This window comes from Protopterus annectens, chromosome 13.part0 (assembly GCF_019279795.1).
Source record: "Protopterus annectens isolate FY-2018-M chromosome 13.part0, PAN1.0, whole genome shotgun sequence".
NCBI classification, from domain to species: Eukaryota; Metazoa; Chordata; order Ceratodontiformes; family Protopteridae; genus Protopterus; species Protopterus annectens.
In genome coordinates, this window is record NC_056747.1 from 129,511,026 (window position 1) to 129,530,986 (window position 19,961).

Genomic DNA, 19,961 nt, shown 5'->3' on the forward strand with positions numbered 1-19,961 from the left:
CTAAATCAAAGTAAGATTAAAGTCCAAGAAATTATTATTGTTACAGTCTTTGATGTCAGGAAAATGTACTCTTCATTACCCTCAATGTGCCCAATAATGACTCCTGCAGTTTGCACGGGGTTACATGTATTGGTAACATATCTAAATATGAGTGTTGATTCTTTTTTGTAAGACCCATTGCTCCTACTACTATTGGAACTGTCTGGGTATCTTTCTTCCACATTGCACTTGTTTCTGCCTGCAGATCCTGATATTTTATGACTTTGTGTCTCTCCATATGCAATATACTCTAGTCGCTGGGTGTGGTGATTTCAAAGATCAATGCTACTTTTGTCTTCTTTTCATGGACCAGTATATCCATTTTTCTAGCATCTATCTTTTGAACTGTTTGTAATGGGTGATCCTATTTGATGTAAACTTTATCATTTTCTATGCTGCTTTGCTATACCTTTCAGTATACAGTCCTTCTGTCATTAGTATGTCACAACCAGCTGCGAGGTGTGTGACTGTTTCCAATTCAGTTTTACAAAACCTACATTTGTCTGTTTCTCCCATATGTTCAATGAACTTTGTAAACCAGCATGTATGTAACCCACTGTCTTAGGCCACCAATATTAACCTTTCACCTCTTGGTTTGAATTCACCTCTTCTTAACCATTCCTGTATTCATTCCTGATCAACATGAGGTTTTTCTAGAAGTTTTCTATACTTGCAGCTATATTTATGCATTTTCCAAACTTCTTGCCTTCTCATCTGGCCCTTCACCTTTTATTCTTTCTTTTGTTTTTGGCACATTCAGTTCCTACCTGATTTTTATCTACTTCTGGTTTGATTTCCATTCCTGCTTGACACCGATATGCTTCTGCTAGATTAAGCAGAGAAGTTGTCTTAGATTTATTCTCCTCATATTTCAAAACTTTCACTACATTTGGATCTTGTGAGGTCAGCAGATATGTGTGGAGTCCCACGATTGCAGATCTATACATGTAATCAGTTTCAAGGAGGCCCACCCCTCCTTCAGAATGGGGAATATATAATATCGGTATGCACTGCCTTTTATGCATCATTTGATAAGCATAAAGCATCCTTCTTGTGTTCCTATCTAATCCATCCAACACGTTTTGGGGCCAGTCAGTCACTCCAAAACTGTAAGTTAGGACAGGACGAGCAAATTGGTTTGTAGCTTGGATTTTGTTCCTAGATGTCAAAACTGTTTTCAGGATTCATTTAAGTCTTCTAAAGTATTCCTTGCTAAGTTTCATTCACATTTGTTCATGTTTTATTGCTGATCCTTCAGTTGTGCGTTCAGATCCTCATCTGATGAGCTACATAGATTTAAATCATCGACAAACAGAAGATGAGAAGTCTTTACACTTTTGTTTTCTAGGAGCCAAGTTATAGCCATGGCCTAAGATGTTAAGCAAACAGCTTAATGGGTTAAGGGCAAGGCCAGCAGTGACAGAGAGTCACCCTGGAATATCCCCCCCTTTGAATTTTTATCCCTGGGATAATAATTTGTCCTTTACCATAACTTAATTGCAAAGTGGTCTGCCACTGTTTAATGGTCACTGCTATGTAGTCAATCAGTTTAGGGTGTATCGTATACATTTTTAAGCATTCTTTTATGAATGACTGTGGGATACTATCAAAATACTTTTTTATAGTCAATCCATGACATACTTAAATTCTTCCCCTTTTTACAGTTCTCCACTATTACTTTATTTAGCAACAAATGATTCTTTGTTCAGTATAACTTTCTTTTATTGCCCTTTTGTTCTACTGCCATAATTGAGTTTTCTTCTAAATGACTATAACCTCTGTCGGCATAAATTCATGTGTATAATTTATACTTCATCGGAAGGCAAGTTTAGTCTATAATTTTTAGGGTAGCTTGCAGGTTCACTCTTAAGTAGGAGCATTGTTTTTCCTGTTGTTAGCCAGGTTGTTGTCTGTTCAAGGTGCGCATACAAATAGTTCTTACTCATGGCTAAATCTTCATGCAAAGATGTTAATACTTTTAACCAAAAGTTAGGTACTGCATCTGGGCCTGGGGTTTTCCAGTTAGAGGTTTTTCTTTACTTTATTTCAATCTCTCTGGCTGTCACTGCATCCCATTTCATATCCTGTACCTTTAAACTTATTATTATTTCTCTTACTACTTCTGTCCATTTAGCATCTTTGATATGTTCCACAGGATCTTCATAGATACTTCTCCAAAATGTATCTATTTCTTCTTTTTTATCAGTCTTTCAATTCCTTTTACCTTGTTTCCCAATTCTCTATACAACATTTTTGGGTCATCAATAAATTGCTTATTTTGTACTTTTCCTTTATATTTATCTGTGTATCTTTTAAGTTTTCCACCTCTGCTGAGATTTTTAGTTTGTTATTTGCGATAGTGCATTATAAATCCTGGTCTGTTCTAACACTGCACACTGCTTTTATCATGTCTATCTGTCTTAGTATTTTTATTGATCTGTTCCCTCTTCTATAGTCTTCTAACAGTGTTGACACTTCATGCCTTAATTGCTTTATATTTTTCTCTATTCAGTACTTCCATGATGGTATTTGATTTCTCCCCTTCCTTTCCCTCACTACCCTGTGTTCTTGTGGTAGAACTTTATCAGTTATTAATTTAGCTGCAAAGTAATATATCCTGTTTACTTCTGCTATATTGCATGGATCTCTGTGGACAGTCCTAATTACTGGGTTCATTTGTTTTATCAGACTTCTGACTTTTTGGGTTTTATTGACCTTCTGCAGTCTATTTCTTTCATTGATCTTAATATGTCTATCTATGTCTATTAAATCAAGCAACTCTTCTCTTAGCTTATTTTCTTCTAAACTGAGGGCACATTTTTTATTTTCCATTTTCTATAGCATCTTCCTGTGGCACCTTCTCTTCAATTCAATCCTGTGCCATCCGTTGCTCTGTCATATGGGAACTCACTGGCCTATCACTCCTCAACATTGACTGTGTCAGAGTTTCCACAATTTCCTGTTCCTTCCCTTGTTGTCCAGCTTCAGGTGAACGGTTATACTGGTTTCCTTGTACAAGGCTCGAGAATATCTTCATAGGGCACCTGACCATTTGCTTCCTGTTCCACTGGTTTCCCTTAATTTGGATATCCATTGCTCTATCCTGTTGTGGTGCTTTCTGAATTAGATTTTCTACATTGAATTCTTCGCCTCGCAGATACTCCATAATGTCAGTTTCTATTTCTTTAACGTTTCCGTTACTAATATCCTTTTCTACTTTTCCTCTTTGTCTACTTATTTTTTGTATTGTAAAGTTTTCCATATCCGGATTCCTTTGTCTGTATTTATCTTTGGTGCTGCTGTTTTTGTATTGGTTAGTTTTGCGTTCTCCTTTGCATAAATATTACACAATATTAAATCTCTTTTTCTTTCCCATGTCCATATTTCTTCTTCAGATGTCTCCTGATCTTCCTGCTTCTCCTTACTTTGGGGACTCACTCCATCATGCTGTGATGTAACCTGTGTTAGACCTACACCAAAACCTTCACTTTGCAGGCACTCCATAACTTCAATTTCAATTTTTTTTAACTTCTACTTTACTAATCTTCTTTTCTACATTCCCTCTTTCTGATATTATTTTTTATTGTGAATTTTTCCATATCTGGTTGCCTTTGCCTGTATTTCTCTTCCAATATCTTTGGGGCGGCCTTCTTTATATTGATTAAATTGGCTTTTTCCTTTGCATAAATATGTACCATATTAAATCTCTCTTTCTTTCCCATGTCTATATTTCTTTTTTATACTTTTCAAAAATCTCTAGGTTTTGTTATTTGTATTTTCACACTTCCTCAGATGCTGTTTTTTTCCAAACAGATCAAAGTTTCTTAATCTAGATACTGTTTTTCACAAACCTGTTGTCTTAATGAATACAAATGTTTATTTGAAGCTTCTGACCATTTTTCTTGTGAAAGTATTTTTCTTTCCTCTAATTTCTCTCTTAATCGTGTTGTATATCTTGTGTCTGGCAGTTCTGGGATTTTTGCATAATAGTAATAGTCTTTCTTATCATTTTTATGGCTCCTCTTTGGCCTATCAATTTTTGTGATTTTTCGAACTACTACTTCCTTATCCTCTCCCTGGGCCTGGCCTAGCCCCATTGTAGTAATGGTACTATAAGTTCTTACTGAAGTATTATCATGTCATTATTACTAATTCTCTTTCCTCCCTGTGTTTTGCTTGGATCCAGTTTGCATAGTTCTTTATACATGGAAAAAGCCCACGAGCCTTAGTCTTTCTATAGAGAAGTGTAAGGTCCTGTCTGTGGGTAACTTTAATTATTGACTAGAACATAAGCATAATAATGCTGTCTTGGAGGAAGTTAAGATTATGAGATGTCTTGATATCTTGAGCTTAAGCAGTTTCTCTTTAAGAGAAAATGCAATTGATTTAGGAGCACTTCAGCAAACAGGACTGCTTTCTAAGATTATGTCAGTATCAATAAGGGATGCTATTCTTCTAGATGTTTTCTTTTAAGTCTCTAATACATCATGTCTTAAAAGTAAGTGACCCATTTCTATGGCAAGAGTGAACTATACTCAAAAATGGTTCAAAGAACATTTATAAAAATACCTGTATTTTGCAGAGATATGGGGTATAGTTCTATGTTACAGTATCTAAAGCTTTATAGCTTACACTAATAATACATTATGGGCTCACACTTAAACTTACACTGGTGCTGGAACTCAATGTTACTTCAAAAACACTCAGATATGAAAACTAATAGTTTGTCATCTCTGTCTCTAGAACTAGTAAATGAAGAACATATTTATCTCAAACTGTAATCAAAATCATCTGTTCTTAAAAGTATTTAAAATTAACTTAATACAAAGGTTGGTTAGAGTGCTTACGAGGCAAAAGTACTGGAGTCTGTGTTCCATGCTCTCCACTCAACCTGAAAGCAGTCCCTTCCACTAATGAGTCTATGAAAATATGCCTTATACAATAATAACCTGCTCTTAACCACATGGTTATTAGAAATACTGGTACTGTTTTGAAGAGTAACACCCACCACTAGTTTCATAAAAGACAGTCTTCCAACACACAGACAATTCAGAATTCTTAGTGATTTGTGTAAACCCACCCCTTATCACCAAACTTACTTTCTGCTGCAGACCTTAGAAATATATGTTCTTCTTGGCAGGTACCCATCACAAAGCACTATAGTCCATCACTGATTTATTCTTTATTTGTGTATGTGGTCTGCTGCAAAAGGAAGCTTGTTGAGAAGGATGTATCACAATCATTCACCTTACTAAGAATTCATCAAACAGCTCAGATGTAGCATTTAATAACAGGACTCCTCAAAGCCGTATTTCAAAGGTCTGTTGTATCTAGCCATCCACATAGAGGATGGCACATGCATAAAACTAATTATAAGGCCATCTGAAAGGCCAGCACATAAAACGATATACAACAATGCCCAAAAAATGGTAAATCGGTAATTAGGACACATTTGGTTGCATAACACACACTGTTTCTAGCTTTGGGGGGAAGCCAGTCCAACACTTTCTGAATGTATATCTCACTGTTGCAAACATTTATGCAAAATATTGTTTTTGATTAATTATGGATTTTATATGTGAAATCAGTAAACACAGAAGTTACTTACACTTATGAAGAATGCATTAATTGAACAATTCTGAACTTTAATAGACTGTATAATAATGACAACTGACAGAGTATATTCATTCTTTACACAGATGAAGCAAATTCATTTTGTCATGGTTCCATTACTGACGGCCATTTTGAAGGGTTTGTCCAGACTAACAATGGCACATTTTATATTGAACCCATTAGGAGATATACAGAAGAAAATACAAATTACCATTCTATAATTTATCATGAAAATGACATTGGTAAGTATTACTTTATGAAATGATCTTGATGACTGCTAATCTCTGATAATTATTGGTAGGACAGCCACACAAATAATCAGAATGTTTTTATATTACTGGATTTACAAGATATTTTTTTTTATCATGTTATAATTCTTCAGTTTTTTTATACTAAAACACTGCACTATTTTACAAAGATTATATTTTTAATTAAATTACGGAATTAAGACAACAAAAAGAACATATTATTTTTAACCTCTGGAAATAATGCTGAATAAGTTTTTGTTGTGCCATATTGATTGGTACCATCTCTTTTGTTAACCTTAACCAAATTAAACTCATCTGTCAAGAAACATTTCTGTACTTAAAGACATCCTATGGATGATCACCAGTAAGGATGAAAGGGTATCTCTGGTTAGACCATTGTAGGGTATGGTGCATCAGTCTGTAGTCATAATTCCAATTATTCAAGCTGGAAAGGATTCAAAGTTTTTTTTTTAATAATGTAGCTGCAATGATAGAAACGGAGCGAAAGCAGGCAATAACTTCAAGTTGAAAAATTATTTATTCACAGATGTCCAGACACAGATAAGCGCTTTCGCTTAAAAAGCTTCCTCACATCTATAATACATCCACATTAAAACTGAACTGATTATATACAAATTCAAAATATTCAAACCAATCAGACATCTATACCAATTAATGTATTTAAAGGCACATCCTACATACTATACTACAACTACAATACTGGATGCATATCTAACTTTATGCCAAAAACATCTGAACTAAACCCAAAAATATATATATTATATATATAAATATATATATAATACCCTGTTCTGAGTAGAAGAGTTCAATGAACATGTGGTCTTTTATCGACGTTTTGTTGATGACCTTTTTGTTCTATGGAATGGTAATGGATATCAATTGGACACCCTGTTCTGTAAAATGAATAATTTAACTGAATACCTAAAATTTACCATGAAGAGTTCCAGCTTGAGAATAGATTTTCTAGATTTATATATAGAGAAGTTACCAGGTGGCTTGCTTAATACAGGTGTATATCGGAAGCCATGTTACCGTAATGCCTTATTGATGAGATCTAGTATGCATCCGGCATATGTGTTTAAGAACATTATTAAAGGTCAAGGTATGAGGGCCTCCAGACTGAACCCCTCAGAAGCAGGATTTGTAGAGGAGTTGGACAGTCTGAAGGTAAAATTATTAAATAGAGGTTACAGAGAATTTGAAATAAATGAGCACTTGGAAACCATCTCCACTTTACGACATGACATAGCGGCACCATATTTTGGGCCTGTTGTGACCACTGGTAGAAGGGAAACACCTGTTACACAAACTTTTGTCAAAATTCCAGCATTTTACACGTCAGATAATATAGAGATCAGAAATATTATTAGCAAGAATTGGTCAATCTTGCAAATAGATGAGGACATAAAGAATATTGTTGGTGAACAACCACACTTCCTATACAGGAATAAGAAGAATTTGAAGAGAATGCTTTGCTACCCTAAGAATAAGGAAGTTGAGTCTGGAGATGAGTACACTAGACCATGTGGGCAGTGTAATTTTTGTACATACATAGACACCAACAGAAAGTTTCCTCATCCTGATTTACAAAGAGAATTTGTGACATCAGTTGCAGCCAATTGTATGACATCTAACTTAGTTTATTTGGCTGTATGTCAGACTTGTTCTTCCTTCTATGTTGGCAAAACGAACAGGTCGCTTAGGGATAGGATACGTGAACATGTATATCATATTAGAAAGAATTCAGCACATGATGCCCTAGACAAACATATTACACAACATGGTGATACTCATAGATTTTTATTTAGAGCCCTAGAAGTTATTCCCTCTAGTACTCGTGAAGGGGACATTAGGAACCACACTGAATACAGGGAGAATAACTGGATTATTATATTAAGAGCAGATAGAGGCATGGGACTTAATGAAAGGGCATCTATTAAGCCCTTGTTAAGGAAACGTCGGAATATCAAGTAGAAATGAACATGAAGTTTATAGTGATTTCATTCATTTTAATGTATGTATATTTTGTTAGAGAACTATATTTGGTCTATATTTAATGTACATAGTTTATTTATTTTATATATATATATATATATATATATATATATATATATATATATATATATATATATAATCTCCCCATTTTTCCCAAGATCTGCTTAAGTATTTTTTAGCATGACATTATATGAATTTAGTTTTATGTGTATTTTTTATATATTTGATACATATTTTTATGTTCATGTCAATATATGTTATATGCATAATATATATATATATTTTATAATTTGAAGTATTTATGATATTTATTGGGGTATGTTTATTTACATATATGTATATATATTTTTGGGTTTAGTTCAGATGTTTTTGGCATAAAGTTAGATATGCATCCAGTATAGTATTTGTAGTTTAGTATGTAGGATGTACCTTTAAATACATTAATTGGTATAGATGGTTTGAATATTTTGAATTTGTATATAATTAGTTCAGTTTTAATGTGGATGTATTTATTTTATTTATTTTATTTTACATTTGTTGACCGGGATAATCCGACTGGATACATTTCCATTTTCAGCGGAGGCCCGGGGAGAAAAGCTCCACTTATAGAGTTTAATACATACTCATAAGATAACATTTTTAACATAAGAAACATACAGATATAAGTATATAACATTGAGTAAAGAGGACATAAGTCATTATACACAGAAACTTATATTCATTTCAGCTCGCTAAGCCTTAGAAGAGAGGTATCTAGAGTTTCGGGGAAGAGAAATATTGGATAGATAGGTAAGATAAAAAGAAGGGTAATAGAAAGTCCATGAGAAATAAATGAAAGGTGAGAGGTAGTTAATCTGGGAAAGAACATTGGCAGAGCCAGTGTGATTTGAAATATTGGAGTAGACTTTTCTTAAAGAGGGGTAAGGAGGTAATGGTAGGAATGTTAGGGGGAAGAGAATTCCAAATTTTTGCAGTGACATTAGCAAATAGAGCCTCACCTCCTGCATTATGGGATTTGACAGTTTGTAAAAGAAACCTATCAGCAGAACGTAGGCTGTTAAGGTTGTTATATGGTGTAATTAGGCCTTTTAGTGCAGGAGCTTTATCCTGGTGTTTAAGTAACTTAAATGCCTCAATAAGTTGATTTTGCTGTAGAAGGTTTGGAAGTTCTATCCATCCAAGGGCTTTTAGGTTATTACAGTGGTGTGTTCTATATGGGGCGCCTGTAGCAAATCTAGCAATGTGATTATATGAACTTGAGAGTTTATTAAGCTCACTTTTGTTAAGTTTGGTGAAGACTGGGGAAGCATATAAGAGAGTAGATAGTAAATGAGTGCGGGCTATAGTTGTTTTTGATGTTGGGGTTAGAAAGGCTTTAATTCTATATAGTGACCCTAGTTTCTTGTTCACGGTTTTGATAGTATTATCAGTATGCATGTCAAATCTAAGTTTATTGTCTATGGTAACACCTAGCAATTTAGTATGGGGGTCAGGTGAGATGGTTGTCCCATTGTTAGATTGAATGGTGAAGTCAATAGAGGGAAGTTTAGAGGATGGCTGAAAAAGAAGCAATTTTGTTTTTTTAGGATTAAGAATTAGTTGTCGCTCTGCTAACCAGTTTTCCACCGCTGTGAAGCAGGATTGGGTTTTGTCCAATAGTTTCTCTAGGGATGTATCGGAACAGATTAAGGTGGAATCATCAGCATATTCTACACAGGTTGCTTCAGGGATGGCTGTATGAAGGTCATTAATAAAAACAGAGAAAAGAAGTGGGCCCAGTATGGATCCTTGTGGAACCCCTATGGTATTAGGTAAGAGTTTAGAGAGTTGATTGTCCCAGAGTATAGCTTGTTTCCTATTTGAGAGATACGCACGGAACCAGTTTAAGGTTAGATTGTCCAGTCATAGGTTTTTTAAGGTATTATGAAGTAGTTGGTGGTTAACCATGTCGAAGGCTTTAGAGAGGTCCAGAAAGAGCGCTGATGATATTTTTTTGTTATTACGGTTAGTATTGATTGTATCTGTGAAGGAGAGTAGCGCAGTAGTTGTACTGTGGTTAGGTCGAAACCCATGTTGTGAGTTGGTAAGTAGATTATTTTGAGTTAGATATTGAAGGAGTTGCTTATGAATACATTTTTCCATGATTTTGGCCAATGGGGACATAATGGCTATTGGCCTATAGTTAGATAGGTCAGTGGAATTGCCTCCTTTGTGAAGTGGTATGACATGGGATGTTTTCCAAATAGAGGGGATATTAGATTCAGAGATGGTGTGATTAATTAGTATGGATATTGGGTAGGCGATGACATGTGAAGCTTTTTGTAAATATTCAGCTGGGAGGAGGTCATGGAGAGGGTGGTAGGTTTAAGCTTTTGAAGTAAGGATCTTATAGTAGAGGTGGAGACTGCTTGTAGCTGGAAATTTGGTTTAGTTTCTGGTTGAACTTCTTTTATTGAGCAATGGGTCCCTGATAGTTGGTTAGCTAAGGTTTGAATAGTGTTCGTGAAGAAAGAGTTGAAGGTATTTGCTACTTCTATTGGGGTTTTATTGGATACCTGTTCTGGGGTAGGAGTAGAGGATTTGCCTGGGTGGAGAAGATTATTTAGTCCAGCCCAACATTTTTTTGGATTGTTTTGGTGTTTATTTTGAAGTTGGCTGTAATAATTTTTTTTGTCAGTTATTACTGATTTTTTAGTTACATTTCTTAAATGTTGAAATCGGATGTGGTCTTGGGGTAGTTTGGTTGCCCGCCATGTATCCCATGATTTGTTTCTGTTTTTCATTTTGGTTATAGTTTCATTTGTAAGCCAGGGTGCAATGTTAGATTTTGTTTTAATTAGTCTTTTTGGGGCATGATTATCGAGTATGGCTAGGAACGTATTATTAAACTTAGATACTGCTTCTTCTAGGGGGAGATATTTAAGTTCTGTCCATCTATGGGCTCTGAGTTCTTCTTGAAATTTTGAAAGGTCAAATTTCTTCCTGCTTCTAATTGACCTGTAAATAGGAGTTGTATTGAGGGCAATTTTATTTTTCTGTATATAAGTGATTAGGTGATCGCTTAGGTCATTTGGGGCAGTCCCGGTTTTATATATATGTGGTTGGCTATTTATTAGAATCCAATCTAAGATACTTTCTTTTTGGTTGGCATTTCCAGGTCTGGTGGTGGTATTTATGATTTGGGTAAATCCATAAAGGTTGATGTGGATGGGGTGTGATTCTTAGGAGCATAGGTTCCAGTCAATGTTGACGTCACCCATGATGATGGTTTCTTGGGGGTAGTTGTTAGAAATCCAATTTAGTATGTTTTCTAGTGTCTCCACATTGTTCCCAGGAGGGATATAGACTGTAATTAGATTAATACATTTGTCTTTATTTACCTGTAGTTTTAAGGCAAGTATTTCAGCATTAGAAGCTTGAGGTGGTTGATTGGTGTTAAAGGTGACATTTAGATTATTGTTATAGAGTACAGCAATACCACCTCCCTTTCTTTTCATACGGTCAGCCCTATGTATATTATATCCTGATGGTAGGATTTCATTGTCTTTGGTTCCTGGTTTTAGCCAGGTTTCAGTAATACATATTATGTCTGGAAAGTGAGTGGCTAGGAGGGCATGTAAACTAGGTACTTTATTGTTGATACTTCTAATATTTAAGTGATAGATCTGGAAGGGGTTGGTTGTATTAGACACGGGTGAAGAGCAGTTTGGGATGTTATCAGTTATTGGGCCAGGATTAGGGTGAATATCTCCATATTTAATGATGTTTCTGCTGAGGTACTCTAATAGTTTAGTAAGCTTTGTTAACAGCTTTTGATTTTGTCTGGATTTAGGTTTATTAGGATTGATTTTAAACTGGTAGTGGTGTATAGTTTTGGGACTAGTGCCACCTAACTGTTGGAGGTTTGGTCTATTATAAACTTTTACTGGAGGAGTATTGGTGCTGCCTCTGGGGTAGGGGTACCCTAAGTATGGCTGGTCTTCATATTTGGTAGCTAGGTAAGTGATAGAGACAAGTGGGATGATAAGGAATATAGTTCTTATTATTGTCATTGCGTTAGGAGGTTGGGTTGGTTGCATATTCTAAGTAGAGAGCCATGGAAGATTGTGATATATGTGTGTGCAAAGAGTAACAAGGTATGTCTCTGTAGGAGGAGACAGAAGGGGAATTATGGGACTGGGTGTGGTGATGAGGTAAAATTAGGGGGCGGGGATAAGTATCTATAAATGTAGAGGTACTGGGGGCGGGTGGGATATGGGGGCAGGGTGGGCTGAGCGCTGGATGCAGGCGGAGTGGGGATAATCCAGTTCCAATAGTATCTTATGGGATGAATTGTTAGGCAAGTAAATCTGGTAGTTGGCGTTAAACTAATGTGTAATATTAGAGTGTTGTTACAGAGTGACAAGATAGTACGTACTCTGTAAGCTTTTTTTATACTTTTGTTAGACTTTTCTTCTGTTATCCTTTAAGAGAACCCAATTAAATAGTCATTTTTACAACTTATGGGAGGTATGGGCTGCTACTTTTCAACTTGAATCCAGTACGCTAGCTAGAGTAATTTTAACATGAAGCATTTCAAACTGGTACCTTCCAGTAGGTATTATACATTTATTTAAGCGTAATACCTTATGTTAGCTTAGTTTTCACTTCTAAACTTATTTCGCTGCAGTGTAGGGTTAGCGCTTGCTTGTTTAACCAAGTTCAGGTCAAGCGCTTCACTTTGGTGGAGCTGTAGTTTAGGATGGCGTTGGGGGGCAAGTGAGGAAGGAGCCTAAAAGTAAAAAGATACAGATTGCAGAGACTATGTTAGCGTTGGCTCATATATTTAGAACATAAATTAAACTATAGCGTTCAACCTTATACATTCTGTTCAACCTTATACATTCTATTCCATTCGTACACTGCTAGAGTTCCTTATTTAGTATCTAGCTGACGAGCGCTAAACAATATCATAATATCTAAGCCTTTTAAGAATATGTAGTCTTCAGGAACAGTAGCGACTTCTACTTTCAACAGCCAGAGACTAGTTGGAGAGCGCCAAACAGTAGTAACATATGCAGGACAATTTAAACATATATAGGCTTCAGCAACAGCAATATCATAATATCTAAGACCATTTAAGAATATGTAGTCTTCAGGAACAGTAGCGACTTCTACTTTCAACAGCCAGAGACTAGTTGAAGAGCGCCAAACAGTAGTAATATCTGCAGGACAATTTAAACATTTATAGGCTTCAGCAACTGCAACAGTCGCGACTTCCAGTACAATAATCTTTGTTAGCGAGGTTAATACAACATGTAGTTAAGGTAGTCACTAATATAACACCCTTTAGATAGACAATAGTTTAGTTTTCACATACCTAGTGATATCAAGCTTCCCGACTGGATTCAAGAAAACATAGTTAAGTTTAAAAAAAAAATGGCACTCCACGAGGGTATATTAGTAATCTCGTGTGCGTCAGAGGTAGGGGGTGGGTTTGCTTGCAGGAAGGTTTCTGGGAGTGGGGATAATCCAGTTCCAATAGTATCTTATGGGATGAATTGTAAGGCAAGTAAATCTGGTAGTTGGCATTAAACTAATGTGTAATATTAGAGTGTTGTTACAGAGTGACAAGATAGTACGTACTCTGTAAGCTTTTTTTATACTTTTGTTAGACTTTTCTTCTGTTATCCTTTAAGAGAACCCAATTAAATAGTCGTTTTTACAACTTATGGGAGGTATGGGCTGCTACTTTTCAACTTGAATCCAGTACGCTAGCTAGAGTAATTTTAACATGAAGCATTTCAAACTGGTACCTTCCAGTAGGTATTATACATTTATTTAAGCGTAATACCTTATGTTAGCTTAGTTTTCACTTCTAAACGTATTTCGCTGCAGCGTAGGGTTAGCGCTTGCTTGTTTAACCAAGTTCAGGTCAAGCGCTTCACTTTGGTGGAGCTGTAGTTTAGGATGGCGTTGGGGGGCAAGTGAGGAAGGAGCCTTATGTTAGCTTAGTTTTCACTTCTAAACTTATTTCACTGCAGCGTAGGGTTAGCGCTTGCTTGTTTAACCAAGTTCAGGTCAAGCGCTTCACTTTGGTGGAGCTGTAGTTTAGGATGGCATTGGGGGGCAAGTGAGGAAGGAGCCTTATGTTAGCTTAGTTTTCACTTCTAAACTTATTTCGCTGCAGCGTAGGGTTAGCGCTTGCTTGTTTAACCATGTTCAGGTCAAGCACTTCACTTTGGTGGAGCTGTAGTTTAGGATGGCGTTGGGGGGCAAGTGAGGAAGGAGCCTTATGTTAGCTTAGTTTTCACTTCTAAACTTATTTCGCTGCAGCGTAGGGTTAGCGCTTGCTTGTTTAACCAAGTTCAGGTCAAGTGCTTCACTTTGGTGGAGCTGTAGTTTAGGATGGCGTTGGGGGGCAAGTGAGGAAGGAGTCTAGTGATATCAAGCTTCCCGACTGGATTCAAGAAAACATAGTTAAGTTTTAAAAAAAAAATGGCGCTCCAATTATAGATCTGAGGAAGATTTTTAAGCAAAAGCGCTTATCTGTGTCTGGACATCTGTGAATAAATAATTTTTCAACTTGAAGCTATTGCCTGCTTTCGCTCCATTTCTATCATTGCAGCTACATTATACATTTTTGGACTTTAGCAACGGGGCATTTACTTGGTTGGCTGGCAGTGAACCTTCTATTTCTTTTTTTTTAATAAGGCAAGTTAAACATGCTAAGATGTTGAGTTACAAGAACATACTAGAGAAACTACAACTTTTCATCTTAAACTACAGACTACGAAGGGTGGACCTCATTTTGACATGCAAATGTATTAATAATGACTCTACTGGGGCAATAATGGGAGGTAATTGCAAAGAAAATCCTAAGGTAACCAAGAATAAAACTGTGTTTGTAGGTGTTAAGCTGGCTAAATCTACACTACTGATAATGTATTTTCATAATCGGACATGTTTATGGTGGAATGCCTTACCCCTTTGAATTAATAGAAAATAAATCATTATTGTGGGCCTGGATAACTAGTTGGGTGCAAGAGTAGTTAATCATGCCTTTTAGATGGTAAACTCTTTGAAGGTCTTTAATCTATTCAGAGTTTTAATCAGAAAACAATGACCATGGCACTGAAACTTTCTTTTGAAAGAAAAAGTGCGATCTGATGATGTCATTTTTCATTCATTACTCAACAATTCGGTTCGGATTTGATCCAAGATCCAGCTGAGCTGTCACTTTAGCTTGTGGCCCCTAGGAAACTCTCAAGCTCCTCTCTTACCCATAATGCACCCTCCCCTAACATACCTGAGATTTCATTTGCCACTTTCGCATTTGCATGTGGTCACTGTGAGCTCTTGAGCTTCTGTGTAAATGTTTGAGATTCTCTTGTAATGTTTAGAACATTTTGCCACCACTAGCACTGGTTTTTATTGCTTTTCTACAGCTTAGTTGTAAGAAGAATGATCTGATCAATTAACACTGGCTAACTACTTAACCAATTAACTGTTTTTTATCAACTACTTAAGGGCGTGCGCCCAATGTTTTACTCATCTGAAGAAGTTACAGTATTTACTGTGACGAAAAGCGCTTCATTTTGGAATAAACCTGCATTTTTTAAGTTTTGCATTTGGTGCCTTCCTTTCTGCAGCCAGTTTTTGGAGTTTTGTGTTCTTTCATTGGTTTGTGTTCATTTGTTCTGTGGATTATGGATGTAGAAGGAGCTGCTCTCACCAGCACGCAGCTATCACAGGAAAACAGCAACGACAATGGTAATTTAATGTTGCTCATCGGTCTGTTGACCCAACGGATAGAAGACCTCACGGACAAGGTGAACCACTTGTCCAACCCCTGCCCTAATATCATACCAACACAAGGTAATTCAATTAATGTTGTTACTGATATTTTACCATCTACCTCTGGCAATAATAATGTTGGTATTTCGCCTACTGGTAATGTTGGTTTACCACAGAGTTCTGGTGGGAACCATACGGTGCAAACTCATATTGTTACCAACAATTCAATGGATAGAAATGGTTCCTCGGGGCTTATTGGTACTCTGGATGTATGTACATGGCTCAATGAACCTCTAAACTTGTTTTCAGAGGAAAGTGAACAGGGGTTACCAGTTGGAGGAACAACAACAAAAAATATAGTTTCTAATCTGTAGAAACTAGATTTGTGTATGCTTAAACATAAAAAGCTACAGTTGGAAATTAGCTACTTCCATCAATGCATTAGCAAGAACATTGTCCCGAAGGGGCTGAGAAGGTGACAGTACCCCACTGGTTTGGAGGAGGGGTCAGTGTTCTACCAAGAGCTCATCAAGCTCTTTAACAGACAAGGCATTGAACTATTGCAGGTTGTGTGTACACATTACCAGCGATCCATCGATATGCTGATGGAAGAATCTACTGAACTGGATGCAGCCATTAGAGCCAGTAATAACGTCCAAAGATATCAGTATGACTACAACAGAACTTTCTCTAGTATCGAGCAGTTCATAAACAAGTCAAAGATCATGAAAATAAAAAAGTTGAATAGAGACCGGGCAGCTTACAATAACAAATCAGTGTACTCTAAACTACCCACATCCCAGCAGTGGAACGTAACAGGCCAAGAGAGTAATAGGGATGTGTCCATCATAAATGAGGAAGTTGACAACACTGACTTTACAAACCATGACGAGTTAGTGATAGCACAGACTGTACCGCGTAGGAGTGAAAGGATTCATCAGCAACAAAAATCACACCACAATACATTTAACAACAATAATAAAGATGGCTTCCATAACGGCCAAGGTGAAAATTTTCAAAACCATTCACTGAACCACAAGCCCCAGCAACCAGTGTACTTCCAGAACCAGAGGAAGAACAAGAAGGGGAACAGAATGAGGTAGTGAACGCTGACACGGGTAGCAGTTCTTGCAAATTGCTTCACAATAAAGAAAATGACTTTATTATATACACTTTCACTGGCCTTACCATAGATGGAGCCTTAGTGAAGTTATTTGCTAAAGGGTTGACTTTTGTACCGCACTACCAAGCAAATCTTGCCTCTTCATTTATAGACCTAAAATTGTTTGTGCGTAAACTGAACGTGAATTTGCTCTTTAGGTGAAACCAACACCAGGAATGATGAGTTTCACATTCCAGGTACATTTAACCCACCTTTGCACCCAATGTTGGATCTTTTCAAGCAAATTTGTGAGCTGGATTTTTAGAAGTTTAAAGCAGTATCTAGGGATGAGATTCAGTCAATCTATTGACGCTCGTTACTTTGATGGTGAATAAATCGGAAATATTGTGTCGAAACATCTTTTGACAACAGTGGAGTTTTCCCCTTTCTCCTCTGTTGTGTGACCCCAGAGTAAGTATATATAATTTTGTAGAGTGTTGGGGGTTTGTCCTCCACATCAGGGATTGGGAGAGCTTGCCCTCTTACAAAAATGTCTTTTGTGAATTGCCAAAAGGTGTTTTGACAACATTTTTTCAATCTAGTTGGCAGTCAAAGAAATGTTCATTGAAATAAATTCCCAGCTGTGGTTAGGATTCTTTTCTCCAAATTGCTGAATGATTTGATACTTTTTTCTCAAAAAAGGAAAAAAATATCCTGCGGTCAGAAAATCAGTTTCAACCTGCTAGACTAGTGGTGCACAACGTCTGGACCCGGGGCCAAATCCGGCCATCGACACAATACCATCCGGCCCCCAGAGAGTAACCAAAACATTTTTAAAAAAGTGAAAAAATGCTATGCCTTACTCCAGTCAAGCAAACTTTCCAGCATGTGCTTACTTGCCTAATTGACTGCAGTTGCGCACACCTCTAATTTTAGCTGCGGAAGTAAATATTCTTTGTTGTTTATAACTTGTAGTCTGTAAACAGTAGTAACTTTCTGCAAGAGTTTGCAATAAGTCATGGCTGCAAGCCAGAATAAAGTTAAATGCAAAGTTGATGTAGAAAACAAGCAATTTCATGACTGCTGTCATAAGTAAAAATGCCAGTCACCTGTACCTAGTGTTAACTTATAATGACTTATGATATTTTGAGGTGGCCCGCAGATGCATTAAGAATTTGTGTAGTGGCCCTCTCCACAAAAAGGTTGTGCACCACTGTGCTAGACCCTGCAAAAATATTATCAGGCCTATCATTTATATCGGTCTGACACAATTAATTTATTAAACCCAGTAGGCCAATCAGTCTAACTTTCAGTCATTTTAAGTCATTCACTAATTAGTATCATTATTAATCCTCACAAAGTCACCAAAAATGTCTGCTCAAAGTTCTAATTATCTTCACAAACACAGTAACACAGAGTCACATGACTTCTTTACTTTATTTATCAAAGTTTGCAAACACTTTACCATTCAGTGCAGCACCTTTTCAATCTATGAAAATTGTTTGAAAAATATTTCACAAATGAAACCATCCTTCAGATGAGATGTTAAATGGAGTTCTCATCTGCTTGAGTTGCTGGTAGCTCCAGTGGATGTAAAAGATCCTACAGTTCCTATCACAAACAGTAGGGGACTTTTATTATGACATCAAGCAAGAACATCATATAACACAATCAACAAGGATAAAAAGTATATACTCAACACGAGGTACTGCAATAAAAACATATGCCCAGAAATCCAACAGTATCATTTTGAGAAACAAGACTTATTCCCCTCCTTTTCTTCCACAACCATTTTCTTAGCTTTCCCAAAATCAAACCACATTCACAAATTTTGTTAAACAATAATTCTTCACATCTTGCTAAACAAATATGTCATAATACCCTAACAAAAACATACCTGAAAAACATATGTGAATAGGCAAAGCCCTATGATAATATCCATATAGAATCCTATCTAATGTGATAGGAAAAAGAAAATCAGTATTATATGCATGTAAAAGCATTTGCCAAAACAATTACTTCTGGAACAGTCTAAAATAACATTCAAAAAGGTTTCTTCATTACAAATATGAAATAAACGTTGATCTCTAACCTTGTATTTCATGCCACCTTTAATAGGTAATTTGTCTAAGAAGAGTACGCAGTACGCACTATAAATGCATATAAGCTGAAGAGACAACAGGAGTTACTTGACCTAAGCCACCATCTTCTTTTTTACCAACAAATAACATTTATCTTTATAGGACTTAATCTATTCCTCCAGAATGAAGAAATGTCTACAATTATCTTCTCTTTCTTCTTCTTCTTTTTCAGAAAATGAAAATATTGTTCTATATAACATGATCTTCCTTGGATAATAGTGCTCAAAACATATTTTTTAAATATAATTTGAAAGGCTATCAGGTATCCAAAATCTTTTGTATGTCAACAGTAATACAATCCCGCTGAGTCAGAAATGTCTGCTCCCCTCCTAAAGGTATCCCTAAAATAGAAAAGTTATTGGGCACAAGATGACGTAAAACCAAAGACAGCACACTTTTGCATATTAAGGGACAATCCCATCATCTTTACCTGAAGTATCATATCGATATAATATTATGAGTTAAGTATATGATTAAAATCATCATCATTAAAATAATACACCACTCAATGGGCAGCTTTGTTTGACACCCCAACAAATTTTAATTTTATTACTAAGGTGACCATTTATTAAAGACATAACCCAAGAATTTTCAAAAATACTGCATAAAACATGTAAAAATTACTGGTAATACCATATGATTTCAATATATCACACAAACATTATCCCATGAAATAAGCAGGCCTTTCTTAATATGAGGAACACTATCAATGCTTTCCCATAGAAGTATTAGCATTTCCCCACTCCTTTTCACTCCTGTATAAAAGTTATTAAATAAAACACAATTGAATTTAACTTGTAGCGTTTTACAGAAAATTGTATACTCTGTGTTTATGAATGTACTGGGCCTTCAATATTGAATATATTCTTTGAGCCTTTTCTTTTTACATATAAATATTATAACACAAACATGGGGTCTATGTCAAATATTCGAACGTCCAAAATGTTGAATACCATATGGTTGACATTTGGATGTTCAAACATAAAATAAAATAAAAAAAAAGAAAAACCCACCTTAACAGTGTCA

General features: G+C 36.1%; 1 protein-coding gene across 1 annotated transcript in view; it reads left to right on the forward strand.

Moving 5' to 3' along the window:
- LOC122817653 (disintegrin and metalloproteinase domain-containing protein 10-like) overlaps positions 1-19,961 on the forward strand; it is a 1,242,151-nt gene that overhangs the window by 230,594 nt on the left and 991,596 nt on the right. Inside the window, exon 4 of the mRNA XM_044090715.1 lies at positions 5,739-5,894. Coding sequence (XP_043946650.1) covers positions 5,739-5,894 — 156 coding nt within the window. The remainder of the gene's footprint in view (positions 1-5,738; positions 5,895-19,961) is intronic.